The 18,914-nt window shown below is 49.3% G+C and overlaps 1 protein-coding gene across 1 annotated transcript in view; it reads right to left on the minus strand.

Moving 5' to 3' along the window:
- The window catches only part of Rcan1 (regulator of calcineurin 1), an 80,857-nt gene extending 67,296 nt beyond the window's left edge, over positions 1 to 13,561 (minus strand). The window contains exon 1 of the mRNA XM_090349124.1: positions 13,158 to 13,561. Coding sequence (XP_090205250.1) covers positions 13,158 to 13,400 — 243 coding nt within the window. The 5' untranslated portion in view covers positions 13,401 to 13,561. The remainder of the gene's footprint in view (positions 1 to 13,157) is intronic.
- Between the last annotated feature and the right edge of the window lie 5,353 nt (positions 13,562 to 18,914).

Below are 18,914 nucleotides of genomic sequence, written 5' to 3' on the forward strand. Positions count from 1 at the left end.
GATATGGGCAAGAATGTCCAGCTGCCTGGCACAAGGATGCTTGGCCAGCTGATGTGCTACAGGGAGACATAATCGATGATGATTCAAGTCTGAGAAAACCTGTTAGCTTCCTGAGTCATTCTAAGAACAGTGAGAGAGGAGGAAGGGAGGAATAGAAAGGAGAAAAGTGGGGGGGAGGGTAAGGGGTACCAAGACATGTGAAAGGGTATCAATGTATGTGAATTAATGCACCTTCTATCTGGCAAATATCATGTAACCCTTTTACTAATTACAATAGAAAAAAAAGACAAAAAAAAAAGAAAAGAGAAAAGAGAAAGAAAAGAGGACCAGGGGAGGAGATAAGAGGAAAACCTAACTATCAAACATCATCCTTTATTTTTCAATTCTAAGATTTGTGTTGTTGTTGTTTTGGGGGACGGTGATTCTGGGGTTTGAACTCGGGGCCTTGTGCTTGCTAAGCAATCACACTACAACTTGAATCACTCATTCAGGCCCTCCCTCCCCTTTTTTTGCACCATTTAATTTCCAGAGAGGGTCTTGATTTAAGCTTCATGGGCCTCAATTGCAATTCTATTTGTTCTTCCCTTTGTTGCTGGGATTGCAGGTGCATGCCACTGCACCTTGCCACTAAGATGGAATCTCATAAACTTTAACCAGACTAATCTTGAACCATAATCCCCCAATTTCCACCTACCTCCCAGGTAGCTAAGATTATAGGTCTGTACCATGGTACCCTGCCTAGAATATTTTTAACCACATTAGCTAGGAAACCTAGGATTTCTAGTCATGGTCTATAATAGTGATTTTATACTTTACAGTTTATGGTCCTTTCATTGCTCAATGCTCATTGTTATTTGAGCTATAGTTTTCAAAGCAATATTCAGGGTTGTTTTTTTTTTTTTAGTTATTTTCCACTTTACAGTAAAGCTCATTTCACATTAAATACATTAATTTCACTTATTAATGAATTCCCCATATATGATGGTAATATCATGTCTTAGTCTAGGCATGTTGTGAGCATGGACACACACACACACACACACACATACACACACAACACACACTTGTGGTCATTTTAAAACCACAGATCTCATTGACCTGAAACAATTTATGTAGTTTCTGAAAGTGCTAAAGTTACACCTGGAAAAATAGGCTTATTATCTAATGCACTGCAAAGAGCACTATTCTCATTTTTGGGAGGTTTTACTTCCACTGCTCCACAGATACTCAGGAAGTGCCTGCAAGTGGTGGGGTGGTCATGGACACGGGATGAAGCAACACAGGCTTCACCGTCATTCCAAATAAATCTCCAGCTCCCTCTAGACTTACTCTGAGCCTGGCCTTGTTCTCGGCTCTTTGTGCCTCATGAGAATCCCAGGAGGTAGTTACCTGACTGCCCCACTTTGCAAATGAGGAGGCCAAAGCAGTGTAGTTAGGCTCCTTCCCCAAAATCACACAGCCAGTTTCTGGAAGAGCTAGAACTTGAATCTAGGATGACCTGTCTCTTGGGAGGTAGAGATTAAGGGATAGTGGTGAGGCCTGCTTGGGCATAAGGTTCACGAGATTCCATTTCACACCCCTGTCATCTTAAAATATGGGAGAGGCATTAGGGACGTATACAGCTGTATAAACCTCCCATCCCTGTAACAAAGCGAAGACCGCAGTCCAGGCCAGCCTGCCCTAATGGGAGATCCTATTTCAAAAGTAATCAACACCAAAATGGGCTGGCTGGAGGGGTGGGAAAATATCTGCTCAGCAAAACTCAATGAATGCCTAGAGTTCAAATCCCAGTGCTGCCTAAATAAGAAGGGTTGGTATACACAGGTGTACGTCCCATACCTTCACCACATCTCCACCTCAGCAGAGGCAGGAAATTAGTATGACTACTAATCAGCAGGAAAAAAAAAAAAGCAAATTTATAAGGGTGTGATCCTGACAACACATTCCCTGTGCTAATTAGGAGGGAAAACAAAGGAATAGGAAATCATTAACAGGAAACAACTGGGCCAACAAAAATTAAATGATGACTTGATATCAACCCTCAAGCAATATGTCCACTGAGTTACAATGAGATTCCCGATAAAGTCTGAATAAATGTTTTCTGAGCAGCCTTGCCTCAGATGCTACCCCACACTGTTGGTTGCATTTCTTTCTTTGGCGCACTAGTGGCTGAGGCGCCACCCAGAGACCTCTTCACATCTCTTCATGTAAAAACAGGCCCGATCCCAGGCCTCAGAGCTTGAGGCCGTTTTGGTTGTTTAGATTAGGAATGCTCAAGTGGGAAAGCCCATGCAGATATTCCCAAACCTGAAAAACTCCAAAATCTCCAACACCTCCGACACTTCTGGTACCCAGAATAAAAGGGAAAGTCGACCAGTACCCAGAATCAGAGACACATTCCAAGACCCTCTTGTAGCCCTGAATGCTCGTTACTGGGCCTGAGCTCCCTCCACCTCTGGGGTCAAAGGTCACAGTCACTGTGGGAACATTCCCGCTTTCCATACGCTGCTGGCCTCACCCAATACGTAGTTTGAAATCTGCATCTTGGATTTAACCGGTCTACAAAGAGAAACTGATACAAATGAACCCTAAGTCACTTTTTCTTTTTGCCAGTCCTGGGGCTTGAACTTAGGGCCTGGCCACTGTCCTTGGGCTTTCTTAAGAACAGAACTCTACCACTAGAACCACAGCACCACTTCTGGCTTTTTCCATGTATGTGGTACCAGGGAATCGAACCCAGGGCTTCATGTATGCTAGGCAAGCACTCCATTACTAGGCCACCCCCCCCCCCGCAATCACTTTTCATCCATTTGTAGGCCAGCCCATGAATAGTCATACAGTAAATTTGTGTCAGGCAACCTGACTTTAGGAGACATAAGAGTTTTCCAGACTGCTAGAATAGCTTACTTCAGGGTACCTGAGTGAAGCTGGGATCTATTTAAATCTCCCAATGCCAGCCCACAGGGAGAACTCTAGTTTACCTTGGGCAGGAGCTCCCATGTATGGGATCAGTTCTCACTATATAGTCTGGCAACCTATCTACCAGCATAAGTCACCCAGGCAGAAGCTCACACTGAAAGCCTGTTCAGAAAAGCCTATTATCACTGAAGTACAGTGTTTTCATGAGTTCTTTTATGTGTGTGTGGGAGAGTTGGGGACGGTGGATTCCATTCCCAGGGTCTCACGCATGTTAAACAAAATTCACCCTGTCTTCATTTTGTATTTCTTTATGTTGATCATCTGAGTCAAAGAAGTTGCATCAAATCAGAGCATGTGGCAGGAAAAAAATCTTATGTGGAAGCTAGCTGAGTATGAAAGTCTGGTTTAAGAAGTCTCCCTTTCCCATTGAACTTCATATCCCACCAACAGACAGCAGCACCTGCCACAGGGCAAAGTTCTGTCACCAAGTAGCTTGCTTACTTGTCTCCTTTTCTGCTAAAAGATATCATAGTGTCTCTCCAATTTTGAGTTTAAATCATAAACGTATTCTCTGTGGCACGAGGTACAACTTCTCCCTTTGATTCTCAAGTCACTTTCTTGTCTCATGTGCCTAAAAGAAACCTTTTAAGTCAGTGGAGTGGGCCCACTGCAGAACAGACAGGAAATTACTTCCCCCTAGTGGTGACCACTGGTCCTTCAAGCAACATCAGGGCAATGCTTCCTCTATCCTCTGCACAGGCAGAAACTACCCTAGGGGCAGCTGCTGGGGAGGACAGGCCTTCCCAGGCCAGTTCCATTTATATCTCTTCTGCCTGTGACCTGTATTGTGGGTCCTTTTGTTGGGTGGGAAAAGAGAGGTCCTAATCTAGTAGGACTAGAGTCCTTAGAAGAGGAAAAAGCTCACTGTCTCCATGTGAGGACTCGGTAGGAAGGCGCTGGACTGCAGGCCAGGAAGAGGCCCTCCCCAGACCCCAACTGTGGTGCACCCCAATCTCAGATCTCCAGTTCTTAGAAATGAGAAAATAAATGCCTGTTGTCTAGCTGCCTGATCTGAGGTATCTTGTTACGGCAGCCCCAGATAACTAATACAGTGATAAAGGAAGACAAGCTATTGTTATGTTGAAGGGAAGAATCCAAGATTAGCTCTCTGAATTAAGGAACATTTTTGTCTTCTAATTCTAAATCCAGGCCAACCTCAAATGCCTCCTCTCTACGGTGTTAATTATGACTGCAGTGGGAATTTCATACTGCACCTGCCGAAATTAGTAATGACAGGAAAAGTACTGAGCCTTTCCAGCCTCCAGAGGGTTTCATTTCTTGACCTCTCCTCTCAGAAACGTGGTGAGTAATAGCTTTTGATGCCTCTGAAACAATATCACAGCTGTACCCCTATCATGAGGCATTTTATATTAAGTTGTGGAGGCCAAAATTATATTCTTCCAGGTAGAAGAACCTAAAGAGAAAATAAACTCGATGAAACCTTAATAAAAAGATACATTTTTTTGGCAGTGCTGAGGCAGGAATCTGGGGCCCTGAGCATCATGGCAAGTGCCGTATCTGGGGCCGACACCTCCACTCCAATGAACATTTCCCAGCATTAACTTCTCCAGGGAAGTCTAGGCGAAACAAGCGTTCCCAGGTCCTGCGTTGTGGCAGGTACATCCTGAATCCATCCCAGGAGCACAGCACAGCCAAGGCAAGGGTATCAACTTAGGATTCAGGAATTCAGAGAGAGTAGGCTCTCTCACTTGAAAGGCAGCCAGGTGCCATGCTGTGAGCTGCCTACCCTACAACCCACAGCCAAGGAACTGACAGAAGCCTCCAAACCACCGTCAAGAGACAGGCTTGCAGCTGGAACCCTCTCCTCCCTTCCAGCCAGGCCATAGCAGACACTTGATGGGGACCTTGAGAGATTCTGAAGCAGAGGCGCCACCACCCCTGCATTCCTACCCCCCACCCAGGTAGATCTGTACCACAGACTGGTCTGTGCCATTTAACTGGTGGGTCAGTTCCTTCCATACCAGGAGATAACAAACACACTGGCTGTATGGATGCCCAGGAACTCTGACAGGCATTAAGTTATGCAAGTCCTCATAGCAGCCCCATTTCATAGGTAAAGAAACTAAGGCATGGGTCAGTAAAAATACACCTCAGAATCACCCTGCCCAGGGGCAAAGGAAAATCTAAAACCATCCTCTAACCCACTAGTCCATGGTGTCTCTTCATGGACGGACTTCACAATTTCTGTGATGACTGAAATTTAGACAAACAGGAAGTCAACCCTTATGCTGACATCAACATTTACATTAAGGCAATCCATCTTCTCCTGATGTTATATTTTGAAAAATCCTTCTGTCTTCTCCCATAAAGGGCAGATAAGGCATATAATGTTATATCCATTAGTGCTCAGAGAACAAGCAGCAGCATCCACAGGTTGGAATAGTGATTAATATATTTACAAAGGCAAAATGGTCCCTACACAACTGAATTGTATTTCAAAAGACTGGCACTTCCTCACAGACGTTGAAATAAGTCCTAATGCTTATGCTCAGTACAAATACCCAGGGGTCTAATTCAATGCATGCGTGCGGGCGCGCGCGCGCGCGCACACACACACACACACACACACACACACACACACACAAATGTGTATTCGATTACCATTGCTATACTAAGAGCATGCATTCACGGAAGTGTGCAAACCAGTCCCACACCGATAGGCACCAAGAAGAGTGGGTTGTGTTGTCTGATTATGTATCTTGAAAAAGGAAAGAGACAAAGAACATAGCCTGAAATATGAACACAGGAATCAACAACCTCCACTCTTGCTATTTTGCTCTCTCACAAAGCCTATTTTTCTGTTCCCTTATGTAATTGTCCTACGGTTTGAAGAGTCTGTAGTTGCAGGCAAAATAACATCTAGAGCTACAGAAGAAAAAAATAAAATTGCTGGGGCCATGTATTGCATGGCAGACTGAGCTGAAAAAGGAATCAAGTGCTTCTCAGGGGACGGGGTGGTGACAAGGGACTTTAAGAACAACCTAGGGATGGAGACATGGTGGATTTGTTTACGAGTCAGACATTCTAAAATTGAGGAAAGTGAGGGTAAACTCACACATATGTAACCAGCAAATCTTAAAAATTACAGTTCTCTGAGTATGCTCAAATAGCTGAACTGTACCATGTTAAAGATCAGATCTTAGAAGGGGACATTTTAATCCATAACTTAAGTCTGTGAACCACATCCTTCACCCTCATTCTAGAATGAAACATGGAAACAGCCTAAAGCCACCTGGATTTCTCAATTACGGCTCTCTGCCTACAATGTCACATTTTACAATCCACTACACCCAGACCTAGAACAGGACCAGGCCAGATGTACAGCCAAGGATGTACAAGCTCGGAAGCATAGCTCAGGTGACCACAGGTGCCACCCTGGATCCCCAAACATTTCAGTCATTGAACTGACCTTGAATAATGTCTTGTCTATCAAGATGTGTTTCTAAGAGGGCAAGGGTGGGGCTGGTCCTGGCTTATTGCCTACACAGGTGAACAGAAATGAAGCAGCCACTAGAATAAAAGGCTCTGGTCTCCAGGTCATTTCCCAAAGGCTTAGGCACTCAGTTGTCAACCAAGAATGCCACTTCCAGATTTCAAGGTCAAATAGCACAAGTCCCAGTCCTCAGTCCCCATTCAGAAATCAAGATAGAGTTACCAGGCTAGAACTCCATTATCAATTCCCTTATCTTTTCAGATCCATACAGTGGTACCCGTGGGTGGTCAGGCTGAGCTGAGCCCTTTATAGTTGACCCACAGCTAGATCTACAGTTCCTTGTGAGCTCCTGCCTCAGATTAGAATTGGTCTCGTGGGAATGCCACAGGAATGTCACAAAACTTCCCTGACATTTTCGTGTGTAGCTAAGGCTGGAATTTACCTGCTCTGGGGTCACTATAGATAGAAAGGACTTAAGGTCTTAATTTAAAATCCTTTTATATCGATCACTTGTACTGTGTGCCCCTACTGAGGTTTGAACTCAGGGCCTCATAGCCTCACTTGGCTTCTTCGCCCAAGGTTCTGCCTCTTGAGCCACAGTTCCACTTTCAGATTTTCACTGGTTAGCTGGACTTTCCTGCCTGGGCTGGCTTTGGAGAGCTGCAATCTTCCGATCTCAGCCTCTTGAACAGCTAGGATTAGATGTGTGAGCCACCAGCAACTGACTAAGTATTTTGTCACAAAAAGGAACGCATGGAAGTAGCTATCACCAATCTTAAGTGGTCATTTTTCTTTTAGAGAAAGTGAGTGTATTCACTGGGGGAAAAAAAAAAAGCAGAGTTGTGTTTGATTTTTCTGACTTGGCCCTCAGGCAAGGCATTATCAATCAAATATACACATTTCTATTTAAGACAACCAAGGAGGAGGAGGAGGAGGAGGAAGAGGAAGAGGAGGAAAAGGAAGAGGAAGAGGAAGAGGAGGAAGAGAAAGAGGAAGAGGAGAAGTAGCTATCATTATTATACAGAACTTTGGTCCTTGGGAACACACAATACTATTTGAGAACTATGAAATTTCCAGTTAGCTTGGTGACCCAACTAGAGACCCAAATGAACCAATGCTAGCAATCCATGCACAGACAATCACTAGGTCAAAGCCTTGCGTTGCCTTGCTAAGTAGAAAAAGGGTTCAGAGTAATGGAAGAGTAAAGGGAAAAGTAATGCCCTGGAGCATGCAAGGCAGACATCTATACAAAGAGAAAATAATCTCATTCTAATCAGCCTTTTCATTCATTTGAAATGGCATGAATCTAACATTTTAAATGAGTGGTGATACAGCTTTGATTATTTTTAGATGAACATTTAATTATCATGTTTATAAATTATTTGTGCTACTAACGGTGATGAAGTTAAACAAATCCCACATATCATGCTGAACTGTTCATAGATATTCTCAAATGACTAGTCTTGAGCTCAATGTCTTTCTTTCCTTTAAGACAAGGTTACAGAATCACACAAAGTACATGTCAGGAATTGGAGCCATGTCGCTTCCCCACAGGTCTCTCTCCCAGGGTAGCCCACACTGACTTGGCTAAGGAGAGGGGATGCCAGTCCAAAGATTGACAAAAATGGCATTGCCACCCAAAGGAGATGAAGCAGCCTGGAGGAGTGGCCTTAAAATGTTAAGGTGTCAGGTTGAGACTCAGAAGCCAGATCGCCCCATTGGCGTGAATGGTATTAACTAGATAAGAAATGGACCCTTGGCTTAAAGGCCTACAGTGACCTCCCCTGGCTCAAGCCTTCTGGTTACCTTACTGCTGCCATTTGTCCTTGGGGAATGCCTGGCCCCTTAGGTCCCTACAGGACTCTACAAATGGGAGACCAGTACACAAAGCTCCCCACTCCATACTGGAACTCCTGAGGCTCAGAATGGGTAAAGAGAGGCTCAAGTTCTCTCCCCAGAGCAATAATCTCAGGATCTCCTCCAACAATGACAACAGCTCCTAGTCCTGTCTCCTGGCTTCCTCTCCTGCTCACTCTGCTTTCTTCCCTATAAGCCAGGGGTGGAGAACCTTTTGGCTCCCCATCCGTCAGGCCAACTAAGGCCCTGGGAATCGTGTGGTATATGACAGGACAGACATGTATGCTTTTCATTGCCTGCTCGAGGCCCATCTGCCTGTATTGATAATTTTGTATTCCTCTGCAGTTGCTTCCCAGTTCTGCAGCGAGAATAACATCTGAAGGTGCCATAGCTTCCACACCCTGTTTGACCCTACCCTTGGCTCATCCCAGTCACCATCTCATCCAGCCCCTTCAACATTCCTGCCAGCTCCCTGGGGCCTTTGCCCCGCGTCACCCTTGCTTCAGGGCTTCAGTTGTTGCCAGTCTTTTGGCCCAATGTCCAGCCACACATAGATCTCCCTCAGGGGGATCCTACCATCAGCCCAGTCGGAGCTGGACAGAAGCCTTCCTGGTTCTTCTCTCCAGAGACTCCATGCTGACTGCTCTCTCTGTGCCCAGACCCACTGCCTGCGTTTGAGCCTGGACGGCAGAGCCAACCTATGGATTCTATTGCCTGGGCTCTTCTGATCCTGCCTGTTTGCTTAGTGCTGCCAGCAGATCAGAGGCTCTGACATTTCTTTCCTGACCACCTTGGGCCTTAGCATCAACATCATCCATCAAATCTAGAGCTCCTATGGAGCCACCCCTGCCCTGGGGTTCCAACATACCGCTTCTCCACTGGCTTCCAGCTTCTTGATGTTGCTCTGGGCTGCAGCCTGAATATCCCATGTAGATTTATTCAGGCCTGCCTCAGTTTACTAGTTCAGCCAAACATTTCAAACCAGCTTGGTGCATGACCCTATTAGGATCTACCTGCACCACAAAGCCCCACTCCATCAAATTTTCCTGGTATATATTCCTTTTTTTTAATGCCAGTCCTGGGGCTTGAACTCAGGGCCTGGACACTGCCTTTAAGCCTTCTCAAGGCAAACGCTCTACCACTTGAGCCACAGCACCACTTCTGGCTTTTTATATGTATATAGTACCAAGAAATAGAACCCAGGGCTTTGTGCATACGTAGGCAAGCACTCTACTACTAGGCCATATGCCCGGCCCTGCTGCTCTATATTCTTACTTACGTTCTTATCACTACCACTGGTTCCACATGCTTCATCTTGAGTCAACAGGATTAAAACACACACACACACACACACACACAGACACAGACACAGACACACACAGACACACAGACACACAGACACACACACACACACACACACACACTCCATCAGCCCTGAACAGTCTTCTTTTCTTGTCTTTCTCAAAAAAAAAAACAGCAACTGCTTTTTGGGGGGGTTTTGTTTTTGTCGGTCATGAGGCTTGAACTCGTGTGTGTGTGTGTGTGTGTGTGTGTGTGTGTGTGTGTGCTGGTACTAGGGCTTAAACTCAGAGACTTGTCCTCTTGCTTGGCTTTTTCACTCAAAGCTATTACTCCACCACTTGAGCTATATCTCTACTACCAGCATTTTGCTAACGATAAGAGGCTCTCGGGTTTGTCTGCCCTGGATGTCTCCAACCAGAATCCTCAGATCTCAGTCTCCTGAATGGTTAGGATAGACATGAACCACCAGCACACAGCTCTAGGTAGAAATTAAAGTACACAGGAGGATGTGTCTGTTAGCATGTGCACACATTATGCTACTTTATAATCACTCACAGATGTTAGTATGAATGTGGTTTCTCAGAACCCACAATCCCTGCGGATACTCAAGTCCTTTGCAGCTGGAAGCGCCTGGCTCACTGGCTTCTTTTTAGGGCCTCACTCTAAAACTGCCCGCAGAAGGGTATCAGTGTGAATGGATAAACAAGTGAGTGTCCCCAAGAAAGAATCTTTGTTCAGGGGACCTTCCCAGACCATCTGAGGTCAATCATCAATCTCCCAAGTTTTTTTCTAGCACCATCAACTTTTATATTTATGCTTAATCCTTTATTGCATTTTCCCCAATAAAAGTGTCACCCTTGAAGGCAAAAATGCTGTTTTACTCACTTCTGTATCTTTATTAAAATGGACGGGGGGGGGCAATCTTCATACAAAAGCAGCTTCTGAATGTCCCTGGATGAATACAAAACCACGAGCTGCTAGGTACCCCAGCGAGTAAGTGCAGTCTGACATGACCTGTTCTTACTGTAGAGAAAGGCAAGCTGGGACTCCCCACCCCTAGCCCATTAAAGAGAAAAGGACTTAAGAGTAACGAGGAAAGAGACACCGATAATTCTTGCTCTGCAGAGCCTGTCTGAAGCTTAGGAGACCCTTGTAAATCCTGCCTGAAAGTACAGGGGCATATAAAAACCATAAACAAGCCAGACATCAGCACATAGACCCTGGTCTACAGCAGCGCTTGTTTCTGGACAGCTGCTCTCTCAACGGGGCAGCCCTCAAAGACAGGCTTCCTTCTGCAACGCCTACACGGTCCAATTTTTATTCTGCACAATAAATGAAGATTTGAAATAGGTGCCTCCTCCCCGCCACCATCCCTGATTACTCATCTCTGTCCCCTCAACCTCCGAAGTGTGAAAATGTTGTGTCAGTTTGGGAGGAGGGAGAGGTGGCTTTCCAAGGGTACGTGATGTCCCCGAAGGCGGCAAGATTGATTCCTGGCTAACTATTCTAAAGGCTTAAATAAATGCCCCCCCCCAGCACACACACATACACACACACAGGCACACACACGCGCACACGGAGGCACACAGGCACGCACACACAGGCACACACAGAGGCACACACACGCACAGGCACACACACACACACAGGCACACACACAGGCACACGCACACGGAGGCACACACACACACAGGCACACACACAGGCACACACGCACACAGGCACGCACACACACAGGCACATGCACACGGAGGCACACAGGCACGCACACACACAGGCGCACGCACACACACAGGCACACGCACACACACAGGCACAGGCACACGCACACACAGGCACACACACAGGCACACGCACACGGAGGCACAGGCACGCACACACACAGGCACACGCACACACACAGGCACAGGCACACGCACACAGGCACACGCACAGGCACACGCACACACAGGCACACACACAGGCACACGCACACACAGGCACACACACAGGCACACGCACACACAGGCACACACACAGGCACACACGCACAAAGGCACACAGGCACGCACACACACAGGCACACACACACAGGCACACGCACAGGCACACGCACACACAGGCACACGCACACATAGGCACACACACACAGGCACACGCACACACGCACACACACACACACGCACACCACGCTCCATTCCATCTTAAGTGGCCAGCCACTGCAGAATAATGAGCAACCAGGGATCCTCACCCAAACACCGCGCACTGGCTTCGCCCTCCAACCGTGCAGATTGAGAAGGCAGGAACACTGAGTCACGTTCTCCCCGTGAACGAGGTGAACCCCCCCACACACACAGAGTCCAGGACGGAGGGGGGCGGGGGCTCACGCGGGGGGGGGTGGACGGAGGGCCGCGGCGGCGGGGGGGGGGTGGGCGGAGGGGGGCGGCGGGGGTGAACGGAGGGGGGCGGGGGCTCACGCCGGGCTCCTGGGCCGGGCAGATGCTGGGAATGCATTCCAGGATAACCTCGTACCTGGTCACCCCTGCCCCCGGCCCTCTGAACGGTTAAACCGGGTGCGGGGGCGTCGCTGGGAAGCTCTGGACACCACGGGGAGACGCAGAAAGCCACCCCCGAGGGCTGCGCACATGCCTAGGGGTTCCCGGGAGCCCGGGCGCGGGTCCGGGGGTTTCGGGCGGGGGTTCGGGGGTCCAGGTGCGGATCCGGGCACGGGTCCAGGAGGTCCAGGCGCGGGTCGGGGGGTCAGGGCACGGGTCCGGGGGGTGCCGGGCGCGGGTCTGGGGGGTCCAGGTGCGGGTCCGGGGGGTCCAGGTGCGGGTCCCGGGGTTCCCGGAAGCCCGGGCGCGGGTCCGGGGGGTCGGGGCGCGGGTTCTGGGGTCCGGGCGCGGGTCCGGGGGATCCAGGGGGCCCGGGCGCGGGTCCGGAGGGTCGGGGCACGGGTTCGGGGGTCCAGGTGCGGGTCCGGGCGTGGGTCCGGGGGATCCGGGGGGCCCGGGCGCGGGTCCGGGGAGTCGGGCGCGGGTTCGGGGGTCCAGATGCGGGTCCGGGCGCGGATCCGGGGGTCCCGGGCGCGGGTCCGTGGGGCCCGGGCGCGGGTCCGGGGGGCTCGGGGCGCGGGTCCGGGGGGCCCGGGCGCGGGTCCGGGGGGCTCGGGGCGCGGGTCCGGGGGGCCCGGGCGCGGGTCCGGGGGTCCAGATGCGGGTCCGGGCGCAGGTCCGGGGGATCCGGGGGGCCCGGGCGCGGGTCCGGGGGGCTCGGGGCGCGGGTTCGGGAGTCCGGGCGCGGATCCGGGGGGCCCGGGCGCGGGTCCGGGGGTCCAGATGCGGGTCCGGACGCGGGTCCGTGGGGCCCGGACGCGGGTTTGGGGGTCCGAGCGGGTCCGGGGGTTCCGGGCGCGGGTCAAGGGAGTCCGGGCACGGAGGGGGAGCCGAGGACTTGGGGGTAGCGAGGGTCTCCGCCCCACCCCACCCACCCCCGCCACCGAACCTCCCCAGCACGGTGACCCGCGACGCCCGCCGGGCAACAAGTGTCGGCCCTCCCCGACGGCCCCGACGCCCGCTCCACTCACCCGACACAGGCCGTCCACGAACACGCGCGGGTCCAGGTGGCAGGCGATGGTGGCGCTGGGCAGGTCCTGCAGGTCCACCTCCTCCATCTCGCAGTCGATGAAGCTCCAGTCGCCGCCGCCCTCCTCCTCCTCGGCCGTCCCCGGGAAGGGCGCGAAGGGCCGCAGCGTCACCTCGGGCCGCGCCCGCTGCTCGGCCGCCTCCGCCGCCACCCCGACCCGGGCGCGGGCCACGCCGTCCCCCATCGCCGCCAGCGCTCGCCCGCTCGCCCGCTGCCGCCCTCGCCGGCCGGCTCTCCCCTCCCTCCGCCGGCGGCTCCGGCGAACCCCGTCCGGATCGCCCCGCGGCCGGCGGCGGGCCGTCACCACGGCTCCGGGAGACGCGGCCTCCGTCAGTCGCGCCCAACTCCGTCCCGCGCGGGTGGGGCTCGGAAAGCCGAGCGCCGATCCGTCCGCCCAGCCCCGGGGGCGGAGCCCGAGCGGATCGAACAGGGGCCCCTTTAAGAACGGGCCTCGTTGGGCATTCCGGTCCCCCCTTCCTTGGAGAGTGGACCAATCAGAGGATGGGATCTAGCTCACGTGATCGTCACGGCGCCGCCCTAACCCTGAAGCCCAGGAGCGGCCATGCTTGTTAAGGGCGAAGGCCTCTTGCCAGCCCTGCTGCTTCTGACAGCTGCTGGTGTCTGCTGAAGGACGCCAGGATGGGCCCTGGGCCCTGGGAGTGGTCACCGAGGAGGCAGAGATTCTGTGGCTCCCATGGGGGGAAGTTTTAGAAGGCAGGGACCAAGTTCAGGGGGAGGATTTAAGCTAGAGGTAATTCTGTACTGCTGGGGGGACTGCAGGTGCTTAGCCTGTTATCAAATGCAGTCACAAATAGGGACTGAAGCAGGGCAGGAGAATGCTCTTTACTTTTCTGTGTCAGCCTATTAGTCACTGTAGGGGCCCCAAGCTTATAGAATAGAAGTAACTTGTTTAAATCACCAATATATATTGAGTATAATAGGGCAGGAAGTAAGAGAACATGGACCTTTACCATTGGGGGGGTTGATAGAGAAGAGAGACACTCGGTCTCAGGAATGTATTTCTCTTCCTACAAGAAATAAGATTCCTTCATCATGAAAGCATGATGCAATCAACACTTGAGCCTTACTGTTAATTACTTGGATGAGAAACCTCAGTGAAACTTCAGTAGCTCCGTTTCTTGTCTTTAAAAAATGAGATATGTGGTCTGGTGGTAGAGTGCTTGCCTCGCACGCACGAACACCCAGGTTTGATTGCTCGATACCACATGCATAGCCCAAAGCTAGAAGTGGTGCTGTGGCTCAAGTGGTAGAGTTCTAACCTTGAGAAAACCCAAGGACTCAGGCCCTGAGTTCAAGGCCCAGGACTGGCAAAAAAAAAAAAGTGAGATATGTATAAACCTCTAGTGGGGACCTGGCTAAATGCTTTCTGTTTATGCACTATATTCTTTGGAAGATGCACAGTGGGTCTGCAGTGCATCCTGAAATAAGATCCCTTTTATTTAGTAGTGTATTAATTGTTTGTTTTTCCCCATCACTTTGTCATTAACAGGAGAGGGCATTTTTCTCTCTCAGAGTTTCAGAGCAGAGAAGAGCAGTTCATTCACCTCATGGTCAAGAAGGATAGAGAGTAGGAGGAGGGGGAGGAGAGGGAGGACGAATACCTACCTAGCCGGCTCTCTCCTTCTATCTCTTTTATTCCATCCGGGTCCCTAATCTATGGGATGCTCCCTTTAGTTAATCCTACATAGAAAGGCCCTCATGGCCGCAGCCAGGACTAGGATGTACTTATCTCCTGGGCAGACCTCGATTAAACCAGTGTGTAACTGATTATTGACAGGTTTAGCTGAAAGGAAACAGCCACATGATTCAGAGTGAAAAGATTGGGGGGGGGGAGCACACAGCAGCCGGCCTGCAGGAGATGGAAACTTGCAAAGAGAGGAAGGGAGGGGAGAAGGGGAAAAGGAGGGGACTAGGGTTAATGTAGGGGGCAGACGGGTGGATCATGGATGTAGACTGGACCTCAGAGTCTGGGAACCTCCTGGATGGGAAGGAGAGATGACCAGGGCAGTCCAGAATGTGACCTCAGAGAAATGGGAGGTAACTGACTCCCCCCTCCCCGTGGGCAGGTCACCTGGGTACCACAGATGCTGGGTGAAGGCTCCTGGAGACCGGCCCTGTGCACCCTAATGATGATAATAAACAGCACACCCAACTACCAAGCAGAGATCTATTCAGAATGTGCCATGTGTGCTCGGGTTGGTATCATGACCATCTCCAGGGCAGTTTGGGCGTCCCCTGCAGAGAGGACGAGGGTCTAGAGAAATGGGAGCCACTGTACCTTGCTGGCAGGAATGGACAGTTACAGCCACTTCAGTAAGCAGAGTGTTAAGCTCGCCAAGAGTTACATGCGGAGTGACCCTACCACCTAGCCATTCCTCTTGTAGGTATCTACCTCCAGAGAAAGTGCCTTTGTGGTAGAGCGCATGCATGAAGCCCTGGGTTCGATGCCTCAGTAACAAATAAACAGAAAAGGCCAAACGGGGTGCTGGGGTTCAAGTGGTAGAGTGCTAACCTTGACCACTGTTCTAAACCTGACTAATATCATTACTCACCTGTAAAAAGGGAGGAAGCACAATGTTTCTGTATCTCGGAAATATATACTAAGTGAAAAGGGCAGTTCACAAAAGTCACATAGGATTCCATTGATATGGAATTTCTGGAAAAGGCAAATCCACAGAGACAGAGAGTAGGTACCTGGGAACCAGAAAATTACTTCGAATGGATAAAGGATCCCTTTTTATGGTAATGACAATATCTTCATCAGTGTAACAATTGCACAACATTGAAAGTACGACAGAATACTACATTGTACTCATAAGGGTGAATTTCATACTATGCCATTATATCTCAATAAAACTAGTTTTTTTTAATATGACAAAGGCCAAGGGGGATGAGGTGAAATGCAGCAGCAGTCTGCATGACCTTGTAGAGTCCAAAACTGTCACCAGACCTTCTGAAGAGGAAAACAAAGGAGATGAGACGCCAGCTTTGGAAAAACAACTCCCAGCCAACTGGTTGCTGGGTGGGTCTGTCCTTGGGGCCAGTGTGCTCTTTCATTGTGGCTTACTGAAAGCCAACACAGCATCATTACCAAGGGAACAACAGACAGAGAGCACAGCCGGGAGAAATCTGCTGGGAACTGCCCTCCCCCAGATGCGCACCCTCACCGCCGGCTGAGTCTCTGCTGTTGGAAAACAGCAGAGCAGGTTAACAATCTCAGGCAAGTAGCAAAGGCACGAGTGAGTAATTGCCAGTGGAATGTTGCAGTCATAAGTGGAACACAAACCAAATGGATTTCCACGGCGCCCTCTCCAGGTACAAAGCAGCGAACACGGTACCATTTCTTAGTTCACTAGCCAGATAGATCAGGTGCTCCAGTCATCACACTGGACTCTTTGGTGTCACTCCTAAACAGTAAATGGGTGACAATGCAAACTTGATCAGTCCAGGCAGGTGCTACCACTGCACATTCTGTGGGCTGAGACTTGCTAATGCCAATGGGCTGATCTGTTCAGGTGCAGTGGCTCATGCTTATAATCCAGCTCTGCAGGAAGCTGATATCAGGAGGATCATGGTTCCAGATCTTAAGACACCCAGCATGGAAAGGAACCCAGGATGGTAAAGAACCGCTCTCATCTTTTGTTTGTTTTGCTCCTTGGTTTTCTTTTTTCAAATGGGAATAGAGCACATATTTTAATTAGGATATGCAACCACTACCCATCCTTTTCTCTTCTTACGTTTCCTTTGTCTCAGCCATTGGAATGACCAAATATAAAAGGGCAGGAGTTGCTCAGAAAGCCGTATTTGGTTAGCTTAGTTTATGGCATCTACTTCTTACATCTATTGCAACCCAGTCCTAGGAGAGATAAAGCAGTGTATTAATTCCCCAGGTGGGAGCAGTTTTACTGTCTCCTACCTTGAGATGCTTCCTATGTTGTTCTGGAAATTCAAGGGGTCTGTGTATTCTAGGCAATTGTGGAATGCATATTAAATAAACCAAAGGCATGTCTGCATATTCTAAGAAATGATAGACATTTGAAACATTTACTCAACATGGAATGTAAATTGTTTTCTGAGAGTCTGCTTCTACATGGAATTAAGTATTTCGAATATTGCTCAAGCAAATAGGATCTTGAGCTAATTTAATCAGAAGATTGACTCTTATTTTGTCACTGCATAAAAAGATGAAGAAAACTGCTGTGCTATTCTGTTGTTTTGGGTTTGGTTTGTTTTATCTTGGCTCAAGTGACAGGCCACTTGCCTAATGAACTTAACACCCTGAATTCAAACCCATGTGCCATAGTAATAATAATGATAAAAAGAATCAGCTTGCCCTGAGATCTAGCTGGTTACCTTGTCAATGTTCCTACAGGCGGGACTTCCTTAAAAGGAAAGGGCCTCTTTTGTTTATTTTTCCCTTGTGCTGGTCCTGGGTTTGAACTCAGAGCTGCCCTTGAGCTTATTTACTCAAGGCTGGTGCCCTACCACTTGAGCCTCAGCTCTACTTGCAGCTTTTTCCTGGATGACTGGAGATAAGAGTCTCATAGACTTTCTTGCCTGGCCTGGCTTTGAACTGAGTCTCAGATCTCAGCTTCCTGCGTTGCTGGGAACCAGGGGTGTCTAGCTGGAAAGGGTCTTCTTAGTATCTCTCCCAGTTCCCTTTCTCGGTGATGCTTGGTTCCTGAATTTAGACTGAGGTCTGCCCCTCTGGACCTTGAGGATAATGAAAGGTGTTTTGGTTAGTGTCCTCCCAGCTTGTGCTGTAGACGCAAAGAAACCACTGTGCAAACTCTGCTTTTCTCTTTGTTGGAGGGGTATCCTCAGCTACCCATTCGCTTCTTCATTCATTCATTTCTTCCTTCAGTGTCAGTGACCCAGAGCGGGAAGCTGAGGACACATGAGCTGCTTGGTGCATGTGATATTTGGCAATGGCAGATGCACAAGGGATGATGATGAGAAACCCCCACCACCTAGTGATACCATGGCTGCCACAGCCCCCAGGACAAGGGACTCCTCAGTGTTTTGGGATGATGTGAGCATAAACAGATTGAGGGCCCCACCAGGCCTCCAAAAGTATAACATGGTGATTATTTATTGTCATGATAGATTACAATAAGGAGTGACTCATGTCACTGGCTCATGTCTGGCTCATGCATTCACTGCACTAATCATTTTGTTGTTATTTTCAAGTATGTGCTACTAGTAAAAGATAATTTAACAATAAAACAGTAAGTCATGTTCCAGCAGCAGTCTTGGTCTGGTGTTTGGAACCGTCTATAGTTTGGTGTCTTGATATAATCAGCAGGCTGAGCCAAGGGTCTGACAAGGTTTCTGTAACTGCTTTAGGATGTACCCACAATGACAAAATCATCTGAGGAGGCACAACGAGCACATGTCCTTGTGTTAAATGACAACTGACTGCATGATTACAGGCACAGAGACACACATGCCAAATCCATTGTTGAAAATAACAGGTCAATTAAGATGCGGCTGCTACACTGTCAGGTGGAACCCAAGAAAGAATAAGTCCACAAAGTGTTCATAGAAACTCAATTAATAATTACAACCAAAAGTTATAAATGGCCAGACAAACTGTTACACCCACACAATGGAATATTGTTAGTGATAAGAAGAGCTCTCCCACCACAAAGAGCAAAGGAGGAGATCTTTTAGTTCT

Source organism: Megascapheus bottae, chromosome 1 (genome assembly GCF_031878675.1).
Source record: "Megascapheus bottae isolate mThoBot1 chromosome 1, mThoBot2.hap1, whole genome shotgun sequence".
NCBI classification, from domain to species: Eukaryota; Metazoa; Chordata; class Mammalia; order Rodentia; family Geomyidae; genus Megascapheus; species Megascapheus bottae.